General features: G+C 36.8%; 1 protein-coding gene across 1 annotated transcript in view; it reads left to right on the forward strand.

Moving 5' to 3' along the window:
- Nucleotides 1-20,939, forward strand: part of CEP112 (centrosomal protein 112) — a 296,754-nt gene that overhangs the window by 16,994 nt on the left and 258,821 nt on the right. The window contains exons 5-6 of the mRNA XM_081109907.1: nt 14,863-14,953; nt 17,363-17,440. Of these exons, the coding sequence (XP_080966033.1) occupies nt 14,863-14,953; nt 17,363-17,440 (169 nt within the window). The remainder of the gene's footprint in view (nt 1-14,862; nt 14,954-17,362; nt 17,441-20,939) is intronic.

Raw genomic sequence — 20,939 nt, forward strand, 5'->3', positions numbered from 1 at the left:
AATCTTAATTTAATCTGTACAAAACCCCTCTGAGATAGGTATATTGTGGCAGAGAGAATGGCACACAGAGATTTAGAAAAGACTTAGAAAAAGTCGAGGGTAAGATCAAATTCAGAAGAAATTAAGAGAAGTACAGGTGTAGGCTATGGAGATGCCCTTCCCACACCGTGAGGAATGTAGAGACAATGCAGGAGCCGGAAAAGGCACACTTAAGTTCCTTTCTGCTCAAGTGTCAGGATATCACTAAGGCCCAAGGCCAATTAAGGCTGCAAAACAACACAACACAGTGTATCTTTTCTCATATGTTTCTCAATTTAATTTCTTTACTGTAAAAAGTTAATTTGATGAACAGATCTTTGACATTTTATTTGCATGAAGGCCTTTAGAAACTAAAACTAACATTTAGTTTAGCTAAAGGCGATACAGCTGATTTCAAGGCCAAATACATAATGTGTGAGTTGGGTCAGAAGTGGTGTGAAGTGGAACGATGGTCTTCCCAGTTCTTTTCTCCAGTTGCTCCTGCACCCCGAGTGGTCATACTGGGCTAATGAGAGAGCGTCTGCTAGTGGGGACCTAACACATCTGATCAGTTCTGCAAGAAATTGTTTTCCAAAAGTTTAAGAGGCTTATAATATTTGACACATGTATATTTTTATAGTGAATAATTTATTGTTACTTAGAACTGAAGTTTAAGGCTGCCTCATAAATTTTACAACCACTTCAACTTGTCCTTTGAAAAACCTCTTTAATCTTAAAAGATTTTCCCCCTTAGTGTTTCTTTTTTGATCACTTTATAAAATCCTGCTTTACTTAGACCTTTTTGTATGTGAAGTATTTCTAATGGCATTTTAGATTATGCTGTTTGTGTCCTAGCCTTTTTATATTATTAAAGATGCAGAGTCCTTTTGAAGCCTCTTTGTTAGGGCTTCCTATTCAGTAGAGATGGCACCTCTCCTTTACCTTTATTCCTCCTGTGGGATGGTGTGTAGCCTGGTTCTAAACAGCTTAGAAGTGTTATGAGGTTATATTCCATCAGGCTTATTATCTGCTTTCTTTTTCCACCAGATATACATTATCCGCTGGTAAGCTTAGTATTGCACATCAAATAGTTTCAGCACTCCGCTATGTCCATGCCGGTTTTATTCTTGCTTCCTCTCCTTTCTCATAGTTTGGTGTATTAGTCATGTTTTCTTTTAGAAAAATCACTTTCCAAATTGCATTGCTATTTTATGAGATCTCTAATTGTATTCTATATCAAAGATCTGCTTACTTTCTTCACAATGAAATATTTTAGTTGTATTTGAGTTTGGAGCATGGTTTTCCAAAATGTACAGTGTTACTGTGAGACCATAGACTTAGATCTCATCCTGTACAGGTTGGTTAATCTCACTTAGTTCTACAGCCATGAGCTATATTCATATATTTTGCCACCTGGTCATCCTCCAGATGCCTACCATTGAGATCTGGTAAAGACCTTAATTGTCTTTGTAGCAGGCGGACTTCCAGATGCCTGTGATTCCCCCTCTGTGTTCACAGCCTTGTGTACTCTCCCTCCTGAGCGGGGCAGGACCTGTGACTGGCTTCTAGTAGAATATGGCAATGATGCTGGGATGGCACTTCCGCGATTACATTATGACATCTCAGACTGCCTGGCTAGCAGACTTGCTGTAGTGTTGCACTGCCTTTTCCTGGCTGGCTTTGAAGAAGTGAGCTGCCATGAATTCTTTGGCCGTAAGGGAACTGCAGGCTGCTGACCGCTGTGTGAGTGGGGAAAGTGGATCCTCCCCTCGTCCAGCCTCCCGATGAGAACCCAGCTCTGGTCAAATCCTGATGGCAGAGGCCCTAACAGAGGACCCCGCACAGCTGTGCCTGCACTTCTGGCCACAGGAACTGGGAAGATGTATGATTGTTTAAAGCTGTCCAGTTTGTGGCAATCTGCTATGCAGCAGGAGATGACTGGTAGAGTTTTTATGCTCATTTTAGAAAAGTATGCAGTCTATATGCAATACTTGCTTGTCATAAAAACCTCAGTGTAGAAATGTGTAGAGTAGAAAATCGAAGTCCTCTCCATGTCCTCCTTAGTTCACTGTCCTCACGAGAGGTACTGGTGATCAGCAATTTGGTGTGTATCACGTTAGAGTAGACCCATTCCCACACCCCCACATATGTCATTACAGAATTACACATTGACTTACATGTTCTGTTCTGAGACTTGTTCTTTCATCACTTACCTTTTTGTCTTAAATCTGTGACATGTAGTCTGTCCTCTTTTTTTAAATTACAGATAATAGCCCATAGTGTGGGTTTTCTGTAATTTAACCTGTGTCTGTTGCTTTCAATTCTTTGTTGTTATAAGGAATGTCTTTATAGAATGTTAACATCCTATTACATACACCGTTATGCCTCTGCATGTGTTTGGGGCCATTATCCCCAGAAAAGGATTGCTATTTCAATAGCTAGACACATTAACAAATTTAGTGGGATCATTAGTAGGCTCAACATCTTGTGCATCGGTAACAGAAATCCATATGGGCTAGTATGGGTGGATCTCTAAGATATATAAAGTTCAAAAGAAGTACATGAAAGTATAGGAAGCTTCCATTTGTGTGTTTATCTGTGTATTTTAAAGAGCATATGTGGATACATGTGTGTACATGTGCATGGAGTATTTCTGGGTGCATTATACAAAACTGTTTTACCTTTATGGAATAGGACTAGCCTGGGAGAAAAGTTACAAACATTTTTTGTACATGTGTCTATGTCAGTTTTAATAATCACACACTTATTTTTTTATTGCTACAGTCAATGTGCCCTCCAAAATGCCATCTTGTTTGATATGCGCATTGCTAACAGTGATGCACATTAATAAATTTGCTATATATAACAAATAGACAGATCTTAACATAAGATTGACAATTTTTCCCATAAGTAACCTAAATATTTATGTATTCCACTTGTATTCCTAATTTGTTCAAACAGAAACCAGTGGCACAAGTTGTACCACTGGTGGAGCACCTACTGTGTGCTAGATACTATTCTAGAAGTCTTTTGTGAGTTATCTGACTATATCTTCTCTACAGTTGCGTGAGGCTGGCATGATTGCTCTTTGTGTTACAGTGAGGTAGCAGCTTCAGCAAGGTCAAGCAACTTTCCCAGTGATGGACCCAGGTTTTTATGATTTCAGACCCTGTGTTCTCTCTAGTAAACCAGGTAGGCGTGAGTACTTATGCAGCAAATATGGAAATTTCACTTCAGTCGTCTTTTCCCCACTTGAGCTACATCAGCAGTCCTGGAGGACTGTGCCTTTGTTCTTGGTTATTTCTAGGTTGAGCTGAAATGAGGCAGCTGGCCTTCGTTTAGATCTCACTTCTGACACTTGGCAACCATGTGTCCTCAGGCAAGTTACTTAGTTTCTCTAAACCCCAGTTTCATCTTTTGTAAAATGGAGATAGAGAGTCTTTGACGTGGGATGCGTGAAAGTGTTACTGTTGCTGCCACCATCCACCATCTCTGCTGTGGTGATTGTCATTTTCCTCGTTCATACAGGGGCTTGCATATTAGATTGTTTGACCTTTCTTTGGATTATCTAATTATGTAATCTTCCCAAAGGGTATTATCTTAAAACCTATTGGTCATTAATTATTTTGAGATACTAAACATTGTTTTGTGTTCCTGAGAAAAATAAATGGAATTAATGACTATGTAAAAGGTTTTGACTATAAGTATGAACTCTGCATACTCTCAGTGTACAAAGTGGTAACAGTATTTTGAAAGAGACATTGAAGGAATCTTTATTTGTGTAACTTAGCAAGTCCCTTTTTCCAGGAGAGATGGAATATAGTGTGGATGGCTCCCCCCCCCCCCCATTTTGCCACAGCATGTATTAGAAGCTGCCTAAGTAATAGTAGACTTCAGTTCATGTCATCAGCTCATGCATTTCCCCAGAGACCAGAACATAAGATAATAGGATGTATACTTGTCTTATAATTTTGTGAACAATGTTTTGAAGCTTCTTTTTAATGGCTTGTAATGATTTATGTGACTTTTTAGTGAAGTATGATATGGTCTAGCACCGTGGTCGGCAAACCGCGGCTTGTGAGCCACATGCGGCTCTTTGGCCACTTGAGTGTGGCTCTTCCACAAAATACCATGTGCAGGCGTACACGTGCAGTGCTATTGGAACTTCGTGGCCTGTGCACAGAAGTCGGTATTTTGTGGAAGAGCCGCATGTGGCTCGCGAGCCTCAGATCACCACAATGCAGTTAGGTTGTGGGATAGTAAAAGAATGATTTAATACCACATTATATTTACTTGAAACTTTTATGAAAATGAATGAGTTAGGCGACGGTGAAGAGGAGTAAAGTTGAATCAACCCCAACCTTTAAACCCTGCTTTGCACTAGAAGAAACACATTAATCCTACTTACTATAGAGGACTTTATTGATGAAAAAGAAGGCATTAGTTTGGATTTCTTTAGATGCCATTTTATAAAGAACTACTATCGACATTGCTTAAAAATTCTAGGAGTGTGCAAGTAGAATTATTATTTATTATATATTACTTTTACCATATTAAATTTAGGTTAACTTTATATAATTAAAGTTTTATATTTTAATTTGTGTTCTCTAAATAATAAATGTGTTCATACCTATAGGAAAGGACTTAGAGAATAATTATCCTATTTTAAATGATTATAGAAGAGTATAATTTTTGCATCTTGCTTTAATGAGATTTTCCATGGGATATTTAATGCCAGATTTTAGTTTGGAATGAAGGATCTAATTATATTCCTGCCCTTAATGGAAAAATATGATTTGCTTTACAATGATCTGCTTTATGATGTGGTTTTCTGGGAATGCATTGTAGCAAAAAGCTGGGACTGTGTCCTTTACAAATGTCCCCTGATATAGCTAGTACTATTTCATTTCTTGTGCAGTTTAATAACATGGCCAGCAGATGGTGCCCAAGTATAGTGAAAATGTACTTGTGATTATGTTTTATATGTACTTATGATTTATATGAAAAAAACATTTTTCACTTTAAAATATTGATTTAATTTTTAGTCTGGATACTCAAAAAACTATAAATGACCTTTTTACCTTGTTAAACTCCATTTTTATATGTAAATGACACTAACACTATAAATAGTTCCTGCTCGGAGGTTGTTGGATGAATTTATGGGTGAGTCAAGCAATACCTTTCCTTCCGAGGGGGTCTTTATGGCCATTGGTGTAAGTAAATATGGTTAGGATTACACATAGTTAAACATCTTTAAGTATTATTCACAAAAGTATGTTTATTTTATTTAAGAATAGTCTTTTGTTTGGGCAAAAATATTCCACAGCAGCCCTATACAACGGAACTTTCTGTGATGGTGGAAATGTTCTATAGGTGTGCCATCTGATATAGTCCCACTGTTCCCATATGACCCTGGAGCACTTGAAATGTGGCTAGTGTGGCTGAGGAACTTAATTTCATTTATTCTATTAAATTTAGTAGGGTGATATTGGTTACGTAGGTTTCCAGTGTACAAGTCTATCTTACATCATCTGTATATTGCATTGCGTGCTCACCACATAAAGTCAGCTCTCCTTCCATCACCGTATATTTGACCCCTCTACCCTCTTGTACTCCCTTAAATTTTAATTGACTTGAATAGCCATAGGTGATTGGTGGATCCCTAACCGGGCTTGGAGTTCTAGACCTGGGTCTTCTGCTGGGCCATTGCAAAACCTGACCTACCAGAGGAAGAGGTGCTGGCTAGGTGGGGAAGTGGAATGGGACTGGGGACTAGGAGTTGGGTATTGGTGCACAGGAACTGCCTCTGCCCCAGGGGAGACCTGTATTCTGTGCTTAGCTTGGTTCACGGTATCTCCCTTTTCCATGATGATCGCCCATGATCAGCTTCTAGTTGCTCCTCTGCTCAGTACAGGTTTCAGAGCAGCTGTCCCTAACAAGTCTTTTCAAAAAAAGAAAAATCATTTATTTTATATTAATTTTAAAAATAATCATCTTCATCATTTTTTGGGCAGAACACTTTATGGAATTTGATATTTTTAACACAATAGACACTGTTATTTAGACATTAAACCTTGAGCTCTAGAAATAAGCTATTATTTCTTAGGATATCAATAAAACATAACTTTCAGACACTTATAAAGTCACTTAGCTACTCATTAATTTTTAACGTTAAACATCATTAAATTAAATGCTAATTAAACATCATTCTTAGATATTTACCAAGGCAAGGTCAAGTGGTAACAAATTGTAACTGAGAGGTAATAGGCTTGAAAATAATGGTCTTACATTTCTTTTAGGCTTTCTTTCCCCCCCCAGTGAGTTGGATTTCTGACAAAATTAGTCATTTTTTCTTTTAAAAATATTTTAATGAGTGGGGTTTTGTAATAGTATTTTTTTATTTCACAAGCAAGTTTCTTTTTGTGAGTTTATAATATGGGACAGTTTTAATTGCCCTTTTAATAAACAAAAAAGGATGACAGCTCATAAATATATTGTAACATTTAATATTAAGGGAGTTAAGGTACTTTCTGAGTGTTATACTGTTAAACCAGAGTTATATTAATAAGTGTTGATTTAAATGTGTGACTTTTAAAGGTGTTTTTATTTTTTAAATCAAATGTGTTATTTTAAAGGAGGAAATGGGAACACTATGAAGTCTTAAAATGTTTATGAATCTCTGGTCAACTTTTAGTTTTGTGAAGCTTCTTATTTTTTTGAAATTTAGTGTTGTTGTTTTTTAATACAGTTACCTTTGAAAAATTAAAATAAATATGTGTGGGTCATTGGAAGTAATTTTCATTTTCTTATTTTCAGTATTATTTGATACTTTCCTGCATTATTACTTGTTGCTATTTATTTTTATTTTTCATTCATACTTAGCAATGCCATAGAAGACTGTTCTGAAGAAGGCATAGAACAGTATTACCTGCTGTTCAGGTGAATGCAAAGTCATGAATCTAAAGTTCTCATTTTAATGTTCTGGTCATTTTTGGTGCAGTAGTTGTATTACTCTTAAAGTGTTTTACACCTGTGAAAAGCACACCTGAAAAATGTGTATGAAAATGCACAGATACAGTTTAAAGAACAATTATAAACATCCCTTTCCTTTTAAGCCAAGCAATAGCACATTACAATACTCCAGGAGACCTTCTGTGTCCTTTCCCTACTGCCTCCACTTCCCTTCTCCCGAGAGCTCCACTGTTCGGTAGTTTGTGATTATCATTTTTTTAAACTTTATATAAGTGGAATCATGCCCTGTATATTATTTTGACACTTGCTTCTTTCTCTCGTATACTTCCGACTCATCCAAGTTAATAAATGTAGCTGTAATTCATTCTTTGTTTTGTGGTAAACTTAAAATCAATGTATAATGCGTACATCAAGACACACAAACTTTAAGTGTAAAGCTTGAAAATATAGGAGAAATGCTTTATGACAACACATTTGGCAATGATTAATTGGCTGTGACACCAAAAGCGCAGACAACAAAAGAGAAAATAGATAACCTGGACTACACCAAAATTTAAAACGTTTGTTTATCGAAGGACACAGTCAGCAGAATGAAAAGGCAACCCATGGAATGGAGGAAAATATTTGTAAATCATATATCTGAAAAAGGGTTGATATCTAGAATATGTAAAGAATCCTACAACTCGGTAAGGAAACTAAACCCAGTTGAAAAAATGGACAAAGGACTTGAATAGACATTTCTCCAAAGAAGATATTCACACAGCAAATAGGCATATGAAAAGATGCTAAATAAACATCACTAATCATTCTGGAAATGCAAATCAAAACCATGGTGAGATACCACCTACTAGGATGGCAACTATTTAAAAAACAAATAAATATTGGCAAGGATGTGGAGAAATTGGAACCCTTGTGCATTGTTAGTGGGAATGTAAAATGGTATGGCTGCTGTGGAAAATAGTATGGTAGTTCCTCAAAAAAATGAAAAAACAGAATCATCTTATGATCAATCAATCCAAAAGAATTGAGAACAGAGACTTAAACAGATATGTGTACAACTGTGTTCATAACATCATATTCACAATAGACCAAAGACAGAATCATCCCAAATGTCCATCAATGGATGAATGGATAAACAATATGTGGTATTTACATACAATGGACTATTTTTGAGCCTTAAAAAGGGAGGAAATTCTGACATGTTACAATATGGATGAACCTTGACTATATTATGCTAAGGGAAATGAGCCAGTCACAAAAAGACACATACTGTATTACTGCACTTATATGAGGTTCCTAGAATAGTCAAATTCATAGAAAGTAGAATGGTGGTAGCCAGGGGCTGGGGACAGCGGGAGTGGGGACTTAATTGTTAAAAGGTTACAGAGTTTCAGTTTGGTGAGATGAAAAAGCTCTGGAGATGGATGGTGATGATGGTTGCACAACAGTGTGAATGTAGTTACAATCACTGAACTGTATATTAAAAATGGTTAAGGTGGTACATTTTATGTTAGGTGCATTTTGCCACAACTAAAGATAAATAAGGGAAAGAAAACACAAATTAGCAATCTCAGGAATGAGTGAAAGAAGCTCCACACAGATCCTGCAGGCATTAATATTATAAGAAAATATTATAAATGACTATACCAGTGGAAGCTTTGATGAAATAGACATATTTCTTGAAAGACACAAAAATCACTACTGACTCAAGAAAAAATTAGAAATGTAAGTGGCCCTCTCTCTACCAAAGAAATTTAATTTGTAATTAACCACCGTCTCACAAATAACTTTCCAAACTCCAATGGCTTTCTTGATGAATTGTATCAGGATTTTATAGAAGAAAATTATATCGTTCTGCATGGTTTTTTTTTGTACAATAAAGAAAGACAAAATGTTTCCCAACTCATTTGGTTAAGTCAGTATTTTTTTTTGTTTCTGAAAGAAGACAAAGACATTACAAGAACATTAAACTGTGTACCAATATTTCCTCATGTACATAGGTTTAAAAATTTGTAATTAGCATACTGTATCCAGAAAACATAAAAAGCATATTATATCATGAATAGATGGACTTATTCCAGTAGTAAGAGGTTGGTTGGCACTTGAAAATCCATTTCATTATATAAATAAGAAAGAAAGATCACATTATTATCTCAATAGATGCAGAGAAAACATTTAACAAACGGCAACATCCATCTATGATAGAAACTCTCAGCAAATTAGGAATAGAAAGGAACTTCCTCTGCCTGATTTAAACCCAAAGCGGTTATAAAAAAAGAAAAGAGGTCTTAGCAGTCCCGATTTGTAGAGTTAAAGCTGCGGTAATAAAGACAGCAGTGTTGGTGAGGGATAGAGAGATCCATAAAATAGAATGGAAATTCTAGAAATAGGTGTCTGCGTATGTATATGGTTAATTGACTTTTCACAAAGATGGCGATGAAATGAAGTGAAGGAAGGAAGGCCTTTTCATCAAATTATGTTTGAACAACTGGATACCCACATGGGGGAAATGAAGTGGGTTATAGAATGAAAATGAAAATGCTAAGAACTATAGGACTTCTGGAAGGAAACAAACATCTTTGTGGCCATGGCAAAGAGTTCTACAATAGGATATTAAAAAATGAAGAAAAAACTATTAACTGGACTATGGAAATTAAAAGACACCATTTGGAAAATTACCTGGCAAGGCCCGGATGCGAGAAAATATTCTGAATACATACATCTGACAAAGCACTTGGGTCCAGAATATGTGAAGAACTCACAACTCAAGAAAAGGTAGATAACAACTCAATGTGTGAAAGATTTTACAGACACATCACAAAAGAAAATATATAAATGGCTAATACACACAAACGAAAAGGTGATCAACATCATTCTTTATTAGGAAAATGCAAATTATAAATATGTGATACATTACACACCTGTTAAAATGGCTAAAAATATAAAGACTGAGAAGACCAATAGGATTACGATATGATGAATTGGAAGTCTGTTCTGTTGACAGGAATAGAAAATAGCATGCCCACTTTGCAAATTTCTTTTAAAGTTTAAGATAATTTACCATATGATCCACAATTCTATTCCTAGGTGTTTCGTCAAGAGAAATGAAAATGCATGTCCACATAAATATTTGAGCCTGAATATTCATAGAAGATTTATTTATAATAGCCCCAATATGGAGACAATCTAAATGTCCATCAGCATATGAGTAAAAAAGCAAGTGATGGTTCATTCACGTACTGGAATACTACAGCAATAAAATGAAATAAACTTCTGATATGTGTAACAACATGGCTGAATCTCAGAAACATTTTCCTCAGTTACATAAGCCAGACAAAAATGTACATAGTTTTGATTCCATGTATTTGAGATTCCACAAAATAGGGTTGCCTGGGTTTGCAGAAGGGAGTAGATTGATTCCAAAGGAGCTCAAGAGAACTTTGGGGTGTGATAGAATCTGTCTCTTTAGTGATGGTTATACCATATATACATTTGTCAAAACTCATCAAATTCTACATTTTAAATGGGTAAGATTTTATTGTAAATAAATGATATCTCAATAAACTTAATAAAAATAATATCCAGCGAGGTGTAGCTAAGGCTTCTCTGGTGTGGCTTTTTCCAATCTAAACATCTGTGAACTAAAGGAGTAAGTTACTCTGCCGGCCCTCCCCCCCCCCCCTCCCTCCCCCGCCCCGCCCCATCCACCCATATAGGCAACACAGGTGAGAGAGGAACTGGACCTTCACTTAGAAAACTGAAAGTGCAACACATATACAATGACAGTTCTACAGCATTCTGAAATCTAGCCAGACATCCTATCTGTTGCCTGTTCCTTTTTTAAAAAAATTATTTGGTTTCTTTAACAATATACTTTTATTGATTTCAGAGAGGAAGGGAGAGGGAGAGAGAGAGAGAAACATCAATGATGAGAAAACCATTGATCGGCTGCCTCCTGCATGCTCCCTACTGGGGATTGAGCCCACAACCCGGGCATGTGCCCTGACTGGGAATCTAACCATGACCTCCTGGTTCATAGGTCGATGCTCAACCACTGAGCCATGCCACCTATGTCTTGATTAGGGCTTAGTGCTTCTTCCTGGGTTTGTTCTTCATGGCCTGGGCTTTTCCCTCTGAATTACCTTTCTTTTACCATAAGAAGTGATTTGTTTTAAGCCTAGTAGTTTTCTTAGCCTGCTTCCCATTTGTAGAATTTGGGGACTCAGAAGCCTCTTTTCATTCTGAATGTTCTGTCCCTTTCACATGAAGCCATTCTGACCCCTTGTTTTGGGGGCTGCGTTTATGTTCTTTGCCTTTCTGGGGCATATAGCTTCTTATAAGTCATAATTTTCAAATGACCACCCGCACTGGTCTTTGGCTTCCTCTCAGAGCAAGGAACTCCATCCCTGCCTCTGGTTTCCTGGTGAGTTTGACTTTATTCCTCTACTTTGAGGAACTTTGATTCCCTCCTACTCCTCTGCAGTCACACTTCCTGCTGCCTCTGGTTGTTTCTGGAACCAGGGCCTGGCAGACCTTCAGTGTCCATCCTTCTCACGGCATTGCATTTTTGTTCTTGCTCACCGTGGTGTCCTGGGTTATTTTTTAGGCTCTTCTCTGGTGCGGTCTTAACTGCCACTGTCACTGCTGTATCTTTAACTCTTACTCTCCAAATTTTTGTCTTACTTGCTCCTGGAATTCATGTTATTTCGACATTGGAGATTTTGAATGTATCTTCCTTATCTCTTGCATTTGCTTATTATTATTATTATATTCATCCCTTTATTTTCTCCTTTGTGTTCTTAGGGTACTTTTTGAACTAGTTCAATTTGCTGATTTGATTTTATGCTATATTTAGTCAGCTGTTCTTCCATTATGGTTTTACAATTTGATAATCATGTTTTTCATTTGTAAGCACATTTTTATGATCATAGATTGTTCATTTCCTTTCTACAACTGAAATGTTCACCTGAATCACAGTCAGAGCACAGATTAAAAATACATTTTATAAGTTTCTCCCTTTAAAAATACATTTTCTTTTGTAGGAGGACAAAAGAAATGTGATTGCTCTTTCTTTAGGTTTTTAAATCTTATATGTGTCATTGGTTATCTCTTTCTCCTTGTAGGGACCAAGTCTCTGTTCCTCTAGTATTTGGAACAACAGAGGTGCTGAGCAAATGTTTCTGAATTCCTGTTGAAATATTTTAGCATTAGGGAAAAGTGAAAGGAAAAAATGGCTATTTCCTATACCCAATTTGTTATTACGAGGAGTGAAAAGGCATTTGATGTCAGGGCTTCTTATAATGTGCTGGAGCTTTTCTGGCTGTTACTTCGGGCGCCCTCAGGTTAATCAAGCCATAGTTCCTCTTTTCTAATTGGCCGAGTACCATAATCATGAGCTCGCTGTAATCACGCCCCCTGTAGTAATTGTAGGCTGTCTTCATGAGCACCATGGCTTGCTAGTGTGTTACCTTCAGAAGAAGGTTTATAGGGTTGAGCTTTGCCTTCTATCCTCTGTCTCACTGTTCACCTTGACCTCCAGCCCCATCTCTGTGATTCTGAGCTACCTTTGTGCGTACTTACAGTTTCAGTTAATTGTGTTACCAGCTTGACTCAGTCTCGGTGACCAGAAATGAAATATCTAGGCCCAATGCCCTAAGTTTCTTGTGCCAGCCAGATTTTAGTGCTGATACTGACCTTCCTCTTTTCCTTGGTTCAGCCGCCTTCACCTGGAGCTGGCTCAGGAAGCCTCTGCTCCACTTGGCCTGCGTTGGCACGTGTTCTGGGGCAATAGAATGCATTTGTTTTTGGACATGTTGTAATGGAGGTGGGGCTATTTAACTTGTATTTGTAATGGGGTTGGAGGCAGAGAGAGCAATTGGGATGAATATGTGAATTTGGTAATCCAAACTTCTTACTGTTTAAAAAACTAATAGCATATTGAATTGTCCAGGGAAAGCATGTAAAAGGAAAGTAGGTAAAACTAGGCACGGGCACCTGGGATTTTAGCTGGTATGGGATGTAGGGAGTGGAAGCTAGTGAAGGTTTCTATGAAGATTTCCCAAGGAGAGAACCAGGGAAGAATGGTTCTGTGGAGCCAATGAACATGGCAGCTTTAAAACACTGTCCCTCATGCCTTGGTGAGATTAACTAGGGAGGATGAGGACGTTAATGCCTCATTTGCTTGAGCAACTAGGAGATCGTTGATGACTTTACATACAGCACTTTCAGGGTGAGTGGAAGGCAAATTGCTGATGGAAGAGTATATGGCAGGTCAGAGTATGGGCCCAATAACTTATTTTGAAAATTTATTGTGATGAGAAAGAGGAAGATTGGTACAGAGGATGCTACAAGTGAGGTAGAAGGCTGTGTTGTTTTATGTATGCACCCTGTGTAATAAACCAATAAATGTTTCAGTTCTTCTTTTTATTAATATTTTCTATGAGAAGAATTACTTTTAATATTTAAGCATTTTTCAATTTTTAAGTATAGCTCCTTTTTATGACTGTTTAATCTATTCTTAAAGAAGAACAGGCCACTGCTTAGTTTAATATATCAGGCTGCCTCTTCCCACACTGAGTATTAAATGCTTCTATCAGCTCTAGCACATTGGCTTATGAGATTATTTTCAAAATATTTATCTACTTTTTTTCATTTATTTTTAACTATTTAGCTATGTGGGATTTTGAGTAGGGGTAGACAAAACGGATAGCTCTTTTGAAAATAGCTTTCCCAGATATTCTAAATTATTTTGTAACTAGTCTAAGGAATGTTATTCTATTAGAGTTACTACCAAAAAACACATTCAATGTAGTCTTGAGTTACTATTTTATCTTTTTGGAATACTTAGTACAGCTCACTGTTTGTGAAGGAAATCCTGACATGGCTTGTGGTTGAAAGTTAGTGATTTTAATTCATTATATAATGGTTAGTTTCCATTTCACAAATATTGAAGCAGCTGTTCAGAGAACAGATATTTGTAGTCATGGAACTTTCATTGAAGCAATGTGAGTAAACGTGTAGAGTAGAATACCAGGCTAGGGTAGAATATTGAGAATGGTATTTTTATATTGTGTTTTACATTGGAGAAAAGTCTTTTCAAGTTTTTTTTCCCTACACATGTTGTACTTATCATATTTTACCTGAATTAACATGGTGCACTTAAATTTAATTTTTATTATTATTATTGATTTTTAGAGATGGAGGGAGGGAGGGAGAGAAAGAGTCGGGGGGGGGGAGAGGGAGAGAAAGATCGATTGACTGCCTCCACACGAAACCCTGGCATGTGCCCTGATTAGGAATTGAACCAGTAACCTTTTGGTGCACAGGATGATGCCCACCCAACTGAGCCACATTGGCCAGGGTGACATGGTGCATTTTTAAATTGAAGACTTCGATTTATCTGTGGTTTCTGACAAGGTTCCAAAGTAATTCAGACTTTCAGACATAAAAGTTTCATTATTTTATATATTTTTAGGTTTCATCTTCATATGGAACATGAATTCCACAAAACTTGCTAACCTTTTAAAATAATTATCTAAGAATATATGCTTTATTTTTTTCTCTTCCTACATTTAGGGTAAGGTGAATGGAGGAGAACATTTTAAATGCATGTAGTAATTATATTCCTACTTAAAGATCGCATTTGTTTGTAAGCAAGTATGTGGCTTTTAGGTGACATCTTATTTATAGTTTAAATGAAATAAAATGTGAGAAATATAAGTTATTTGGATTTTTTTTCTTGGCTACTGAAACATCATTGTTAATATAAATAATCATCTCATCCCAAGAAAACTTGGTAAGCTTAGATTTGAAAATTCACACGTCCTCCGAATACCCCCAATTCTGATTGTTACTATGTTTGTCTGTCCATAGGGAACAGTACACTGCGAAACTCCAAAGGACATCACATTCTAGGAGTCCAACCTACAGAGAAGACGGACAACATGTTACCCAAAAGAGTTGTGTAAGATCAGATTCTACTTCTGTTTGTTGCTTTAACTCCACAAACTTTTAGTTTCATATTATCAAAGTTCCAACGATGACTTAGAAACAGCAAATAAGTACTGAAAGTTTTGGTGAGCATCCTGATGTCAAAGAAATGGTGTATTTGGAATATTCCACACTGTTCCTCCTGCTTCCTCAGTAATTCTAAGGCATCATGTTAATCAGTCTATTGTTTTTCTTGTGTATCAAAGAATAGCTTTGGAAAACTGTTCATTTTTTAGATATATTTTTACTTTTTTTTTCAGTGTATGTATAAAAATAATGAAACAGTTGTCATAAACTTAAGAAATTGGGATTAACTTGTAGTGAAATAGGAGACACTGCCTTTCTGATGAAGTGAACTGTTTATATCTTGACCGATGAATTCCTCTCTTGCATGTAATTGCCATAGATGCAATCAGTTGCATAAATAACATATATTTACTTTGAACAAGGTACCAATGAGCATTGCAGTTAGCTGTGTGAAGGGAAGGACTTTGCCTGCCTACTAGGGTCTTTGTGTAACTCTGGCTTGTCTTAGGTTGCAAGACTTTTAGTTCCAAGAATATCCCGAGTGATGTCTGACTGTTTTAGCACATATTGCTCTGAATATAACTCCTTGCATTTTCTCCAGTGGTAATTTGGAACTTTCAAAAATATTTTAATATAAAGGGGAGCACATTTTAAATATTTGTAGGTTTATTATCAAGCATTATATTTACTCAAAATAAAGCAGGTACATTTTCTTAAGACATTCTTATTCATAAAAATAAAAAGGGGACCAATGATAGAAGCAATAATAAATTTTAATATAATATATAACAAACAACTTTTTTTTTAATTAAATCTTTATTGTTCAGATTATTACATTTGTTCCTCTTTTTCCCCCCCCCCCCCATAACTCCCCTCCTCCCAGTTCCCGCCCCACCCTCTGCCCTCACTCCCCACCCACTGTCCTCATCCATAGGTGCACGATTGTTGTCCAGTCTCTTCCCGCATCTCCCACACCCCTTTCCCCCCCAAGAATAGTCAGTCCATTCCCTTTCTATGTCCCTGATTCTATTATAATCACCAGTTCATTCTGTTCATCAGATTATTTATTCACTTGATTCTTAGATTCACTTGTTGATAGATGCATATTTGTTGTTCATAATTTGTATCTTTACCTTTTTCTTCCTCTTCCTCTTCTTAAAGGATACCTTTCAGCATTTCATATAATCCTGGTTTGGTGGTGATGAACTCCTTTAGCTTTTGCTTATCTGTGAAGCTCTTTATCTGACCTTCAATTCTGAATGATAGCTTTGCTGGATAAAGTAATCTTGGTTGTAGGTTTTTGGTATTCATCACTTTGAATATTTCTTGCCACTCCCTTCTGGCCTGCAAAGTTTCTGTTGAGAAATCAGCTGACAGTCATATGGGTATTCCCTTGTAGGTAACTGAGTTTCTTTCTCTTGCTGTTTTTAAAACAAACAACTTTTTGTTTTCATCACTTCAGATGACTTAAATGACCATAGGTAAATAGGTTTATTTGTATTAATGAGGGTTTATGAAAGCATGAAAATACAGTATCAACAAATTTAATTTCAAAATAAATTTTTTTGACTGTATTATAGAATATACATTGTTATTTTACACAGATGAACCTTTCTAAGTTTTTAGCGCTTTCAGATCATTGTTCATTTTTGGCACTAATATTAGGCTGTTCTCAGTTAATTATAATTTCAATCGGGTTTGATAAATATGTAATTTAATAAATTACATGGGAGGTGAAAAAAAGCATGGAATTCTACTTTTTTGAAAAAGTAAAGAATCACCGTAATTGTGTTTTTGTGATGTGAATTCAAAGCCTATTTCTCTTTATATTCAGAGTATGAATGAGAATTAATTTAAGAACAAAGAGCTTCTTGGACATCAGCACAAACTTTCCTGTTAACTAATTTTAATGAGAGTAAATAATTCATCTTTTCAAGTGTCTCTCCATCCCCCTTTAAAGCTACTGTGGTATACCACAATTAAAACTTTCTGTAAAAGAACTTAAAGAGAAGAGTCTGGATTAATTTTTAAAATATTCTTTTGATGGTTTTTTTGAAATCTAGTTACTGTGTGAATATATTGTGAAGGCATCTCATAGCCCTAAGCAGATGTAATAAACAGTCATTACTTAGAACTGAAAACCAGCTCAATTGTAACATAACCCTTTCCTCTGAGGCAATATAGCACTACCAGAAAAGCTCACAAAGTTCTCACTGCTCTGAATGGCACATTTTGTCCGTCTTCCTCCTCCCTTTTCCCTGCTCTCCCTCCCTTATTTACCTTCTTCCTTTTCTCTTTTATTTCTTCCCTCCTTCCCTCTTTCCTTCATCCCTTCTTTTTCTCTTTTGTATTTCAGGAAGTTCAATTGAAAAAATCTGCTGTTTCTTTGGATGACAGCGACATTGAAGCTCGCCTTAATAGTTGGAATCTTGGGGTAAAACAAGTATTTGTTTTATGTATGTATATTCATGTGGCGGAATCATAGTATTTGAAAAAACATCTGAACTAATTTAATTCTATTCAGTGACTAGTATTGTATGTTAGATGTCAAGTACTATGTTAACACTGAGAAGGACTGTGAGTGCAGGAAAGAGAAATAACATTCCAAACAAGCATCACATAGTCTGCCCCTGACCAGCTGCCTTTTTTGTTGGGGAAATGAGACATACACATAAATAGTAAAATAATAATTTAAGATAAATTAAAAAATAAATGATAAAATACCAAATGAGTTAGATAGAAGAATATTGAGGTGGAGGGGAGGGAAGGGAGGTGTTGGAGAAGCAAGGGTATTTGGGTTGAAAAAAAATGTCAGGGAGCCTTCATTGGATGAGCCACCATCATGAACCGCAGTTTTCAGATCCAAAGGCTGGGAGCATGAATGTACTTGGATGGGTGGGGAGGACAGAGCATGAAGAACGAGTGCTGGGTAAGTGATCTGTCATGACTAGATCCTAGGGTGTGTGTGGGGGTTGGGGAGCAACGTTAGCAGCTGGATTGCATGGGAGTTCTGAATGCTAAATTGAGAAGTTTAGCATTTATGTTTAAGGCAATAGTAAGCCCAGGAGGTTTATTTTATTTTTAAAATAATTTTTATTGATTTCAGAGAGGAAGAGAGAGAGAGAAAGAGATAGAAACATCAATGATAAGAGAGAATCATCAATCGTCTGCCTCCTGCTGGGATTGAGCCCGCAATCTGAGCATGTGCTCTGACAGGGAATTGAACCCTCACCTCCTGGTTTATTGGTCAGTGCTCAACCACTGAGCCACACTGGCAGGAGGTTTATTTCTATCACACCCCCTTACATTCCATTTTACATTTATGCTGTTAAAATGCTTTGAAGAAATAAAAAGGAGTTTAAAACAATTTTTTCCATGCTTGTTTACTATAAAAATAATTTGTAATTTGAACATTTGAAAAATACAGAAAATGAGAGGAGTAAACTGTTTTAAAATCATAATACTAAGAGATGTAACATTTGTTTTATGTATATATCCTTTATTCTGTGTGTTTATAAAATTAAAATTTCAACAAAATTGCGGTTATATTTAAATACTATTTTATTATGTGCTATTTTAAATTTGGTTTAAGTTTATAATAGTTCTGTAAACATGAATCTTAATGGTAGCACTAATTTTTCTTTTGGATGGATATTCCATAACTTATTTAAGCACTCAATTATTTTTGGACATTCAGGTTGCTCCCTGTTTGTTGCTAATATAAGTAATACTGCACTAAAATTACTTACAAGAGTCATTTTGTACATATTCAGTTGCTTTCTTAGGTCCAGAAGGGGTACACCAATTTATTTTCCAACCAGCAGTGTATGGGACTTTCTATTTCTCTCATTTCTTACTGACATTAGGGATTATTATTTTTTAAAAACCCAAACCCTTCTTTCTAATGATGGGCTTAATGTGCTTTAGGAAAATCAACTAGGTGGCATTATGAAGGTTATGGTGGATGTGAGTAGAAATGGAGAGAGGGAACCAATCATCTTGTAGGTGTTCGCAATGAACAATACATTAGTGTGACTTCAGTGGAGATGGAAAGTGCAGGAAGGAAGCCCGTTGCACAGAAAATACAGGATGCTTAGTGACTGGTAGGCTGCAAAGAAGGGCACCCAAAGGTTTCAGGAAATGGGAATGTTGGCTCTTCATCAGTTAGTTGATTGTCCAATGGGAGAATCCAGTTTAGGGGTTTAAAAGCTTGTTTTAGACTCATGGAGTTGGAAGAGATGGTACGATTAATTGGGGAGTTCAAAGTTTGGAGCTTCATGAGACTCAGGGCGGGAGTCTTCTGTCTTAGTCACTCTGTTAGAAAGGCAGTTGTACCTGGAGGCTGAACAGCCGTCGTCTTTAAAGTGAGGAGTCTGGGTGGGAGCACAAGTGAGGATGCTTGGCTCAGGCAGTGGCCATGATTGGAGGGCAGGGAAAGGGATAAGAATTTAAGCTACATGAATCTCAGTGATTTTGGAGTACATTAATGACAGAGAAGGGAGAAGCAGAATCAATCAAGAGGGGAATAGTCAAAAGAAAAACATTTTCATGTTTGAGGGTGTTGGAGAAGTGGTCTAAGTTACCAGCATGGGAGAAGAGCACAGGAAATCCCTCTGAAAGACAAATTCTTTTTGCCAGAAGGCAAAATCAAAGTGAAAAACAAAATTCTGAGCTTTTTAAACTTGCCTTTGCCCTCAGCTATTTGAAACTTCTGATGTACATTTCTTAGCACATGGAAGACTTCTCACAATTACTTACTACTAACTGTTCGGAGGATTAAAATTTTCAATGTATAATAAAATGAAAAGAAAGCATCTAAAATATTTTGAGGTAATGCCTTAAAACTAGGCCTGCTTGGGGTTTTGTTTCACATTTTTATTGTTCAAAGAATGCACTAACAGTATAAAATATGAAAGTCTTGTATTTTTATATATTTATAACATACATGCATTAATCAGGCTGAGCTATGTATCTCTTGATCACAGTAGAATAATTCAAGTGTCCAGTGTATTAAAGGCTTAGATTTTGCTTTGGTTTTAGTTTGTATGAGAATGTGCCACCGAATGTTTTTTCCTTTCTTCTTTTGAATGATCAGTTAATAGCTGGTTAATTTTTGTGCTCTATACAAAGGTAAGTTTTTTATATTTCTAGTGTGACTGTCAATACCTTCATTTTGATGCATTAGAAGTTCTGGAATTTGAATTTTCTAGTTTATGTTAAAAATACCATTATTCTTTCTTTTTCCAGGAGTGTGTTAATATTTTTTTCTAGGAATACGTATTTCAAGTAGAGATTTATATACTAAGACTAGCAATTAAAATTTTCCTCCTGTATTATTTTTTCTTACTCGTTAACCTTTTTAACCTTTAGTTTTTGGAAAGCTTTCTTGCTTTGTTAATATATTTTATTATATATGTTTCATGCGTAACTCTCTTTATATAAATCTTATTTCTGAGGATGGGGTGAGGGGCCATAGGGAGGACTTTCTTGGGCTTTTCATCCCAGTTCCCATCCTGGGTCCTGCGCTGACTGCAGAGCCTCACTCCCACCAGGAGCAAAGGAACAGCGAGGACTCTGAGTGGACCCCCTAGGTCCCTGGAAGCACAGCTGGGAGACCAGGACCCAGGATGGGGCTTTTGTGCAGGGAGAGCTCTCAGGACAGGAAGTGGGGGGAAGGAGCAGGGTGAGGTCAGCAGGAGTGTCTTCTCTAGATCCCTCAGGGAGTTCTGGGAGATGGACAGCACCCCAGGGTCTATCATATAGGGTGAACCACCCCATTGTGGTCAAGGGAGCACCTGCACGGCACCAGCAACTGGAGATGCTCCCTTACTCTCTCTGGGAGGAATGTGGGAGGCCTGGCGATTCTACTCACTGTGCCTTTGTCACTGTGGCCACTGAGAACTGTTCTAATTGGTCACCCAGGGCTGCTGTCA

This window comes from Myotis nattereri (assembly GCF_964212035.1).
Source record: "Myotis nattereri genome assembly, chromosome: 16".
Classification (NCBI taxonomy): domain Eukaryota; kingdom Metazoa; phylum Chordata; class Mammalia; order Chiroptera; family Vespertilionidae; genus Myotis; species Myotis nattereri.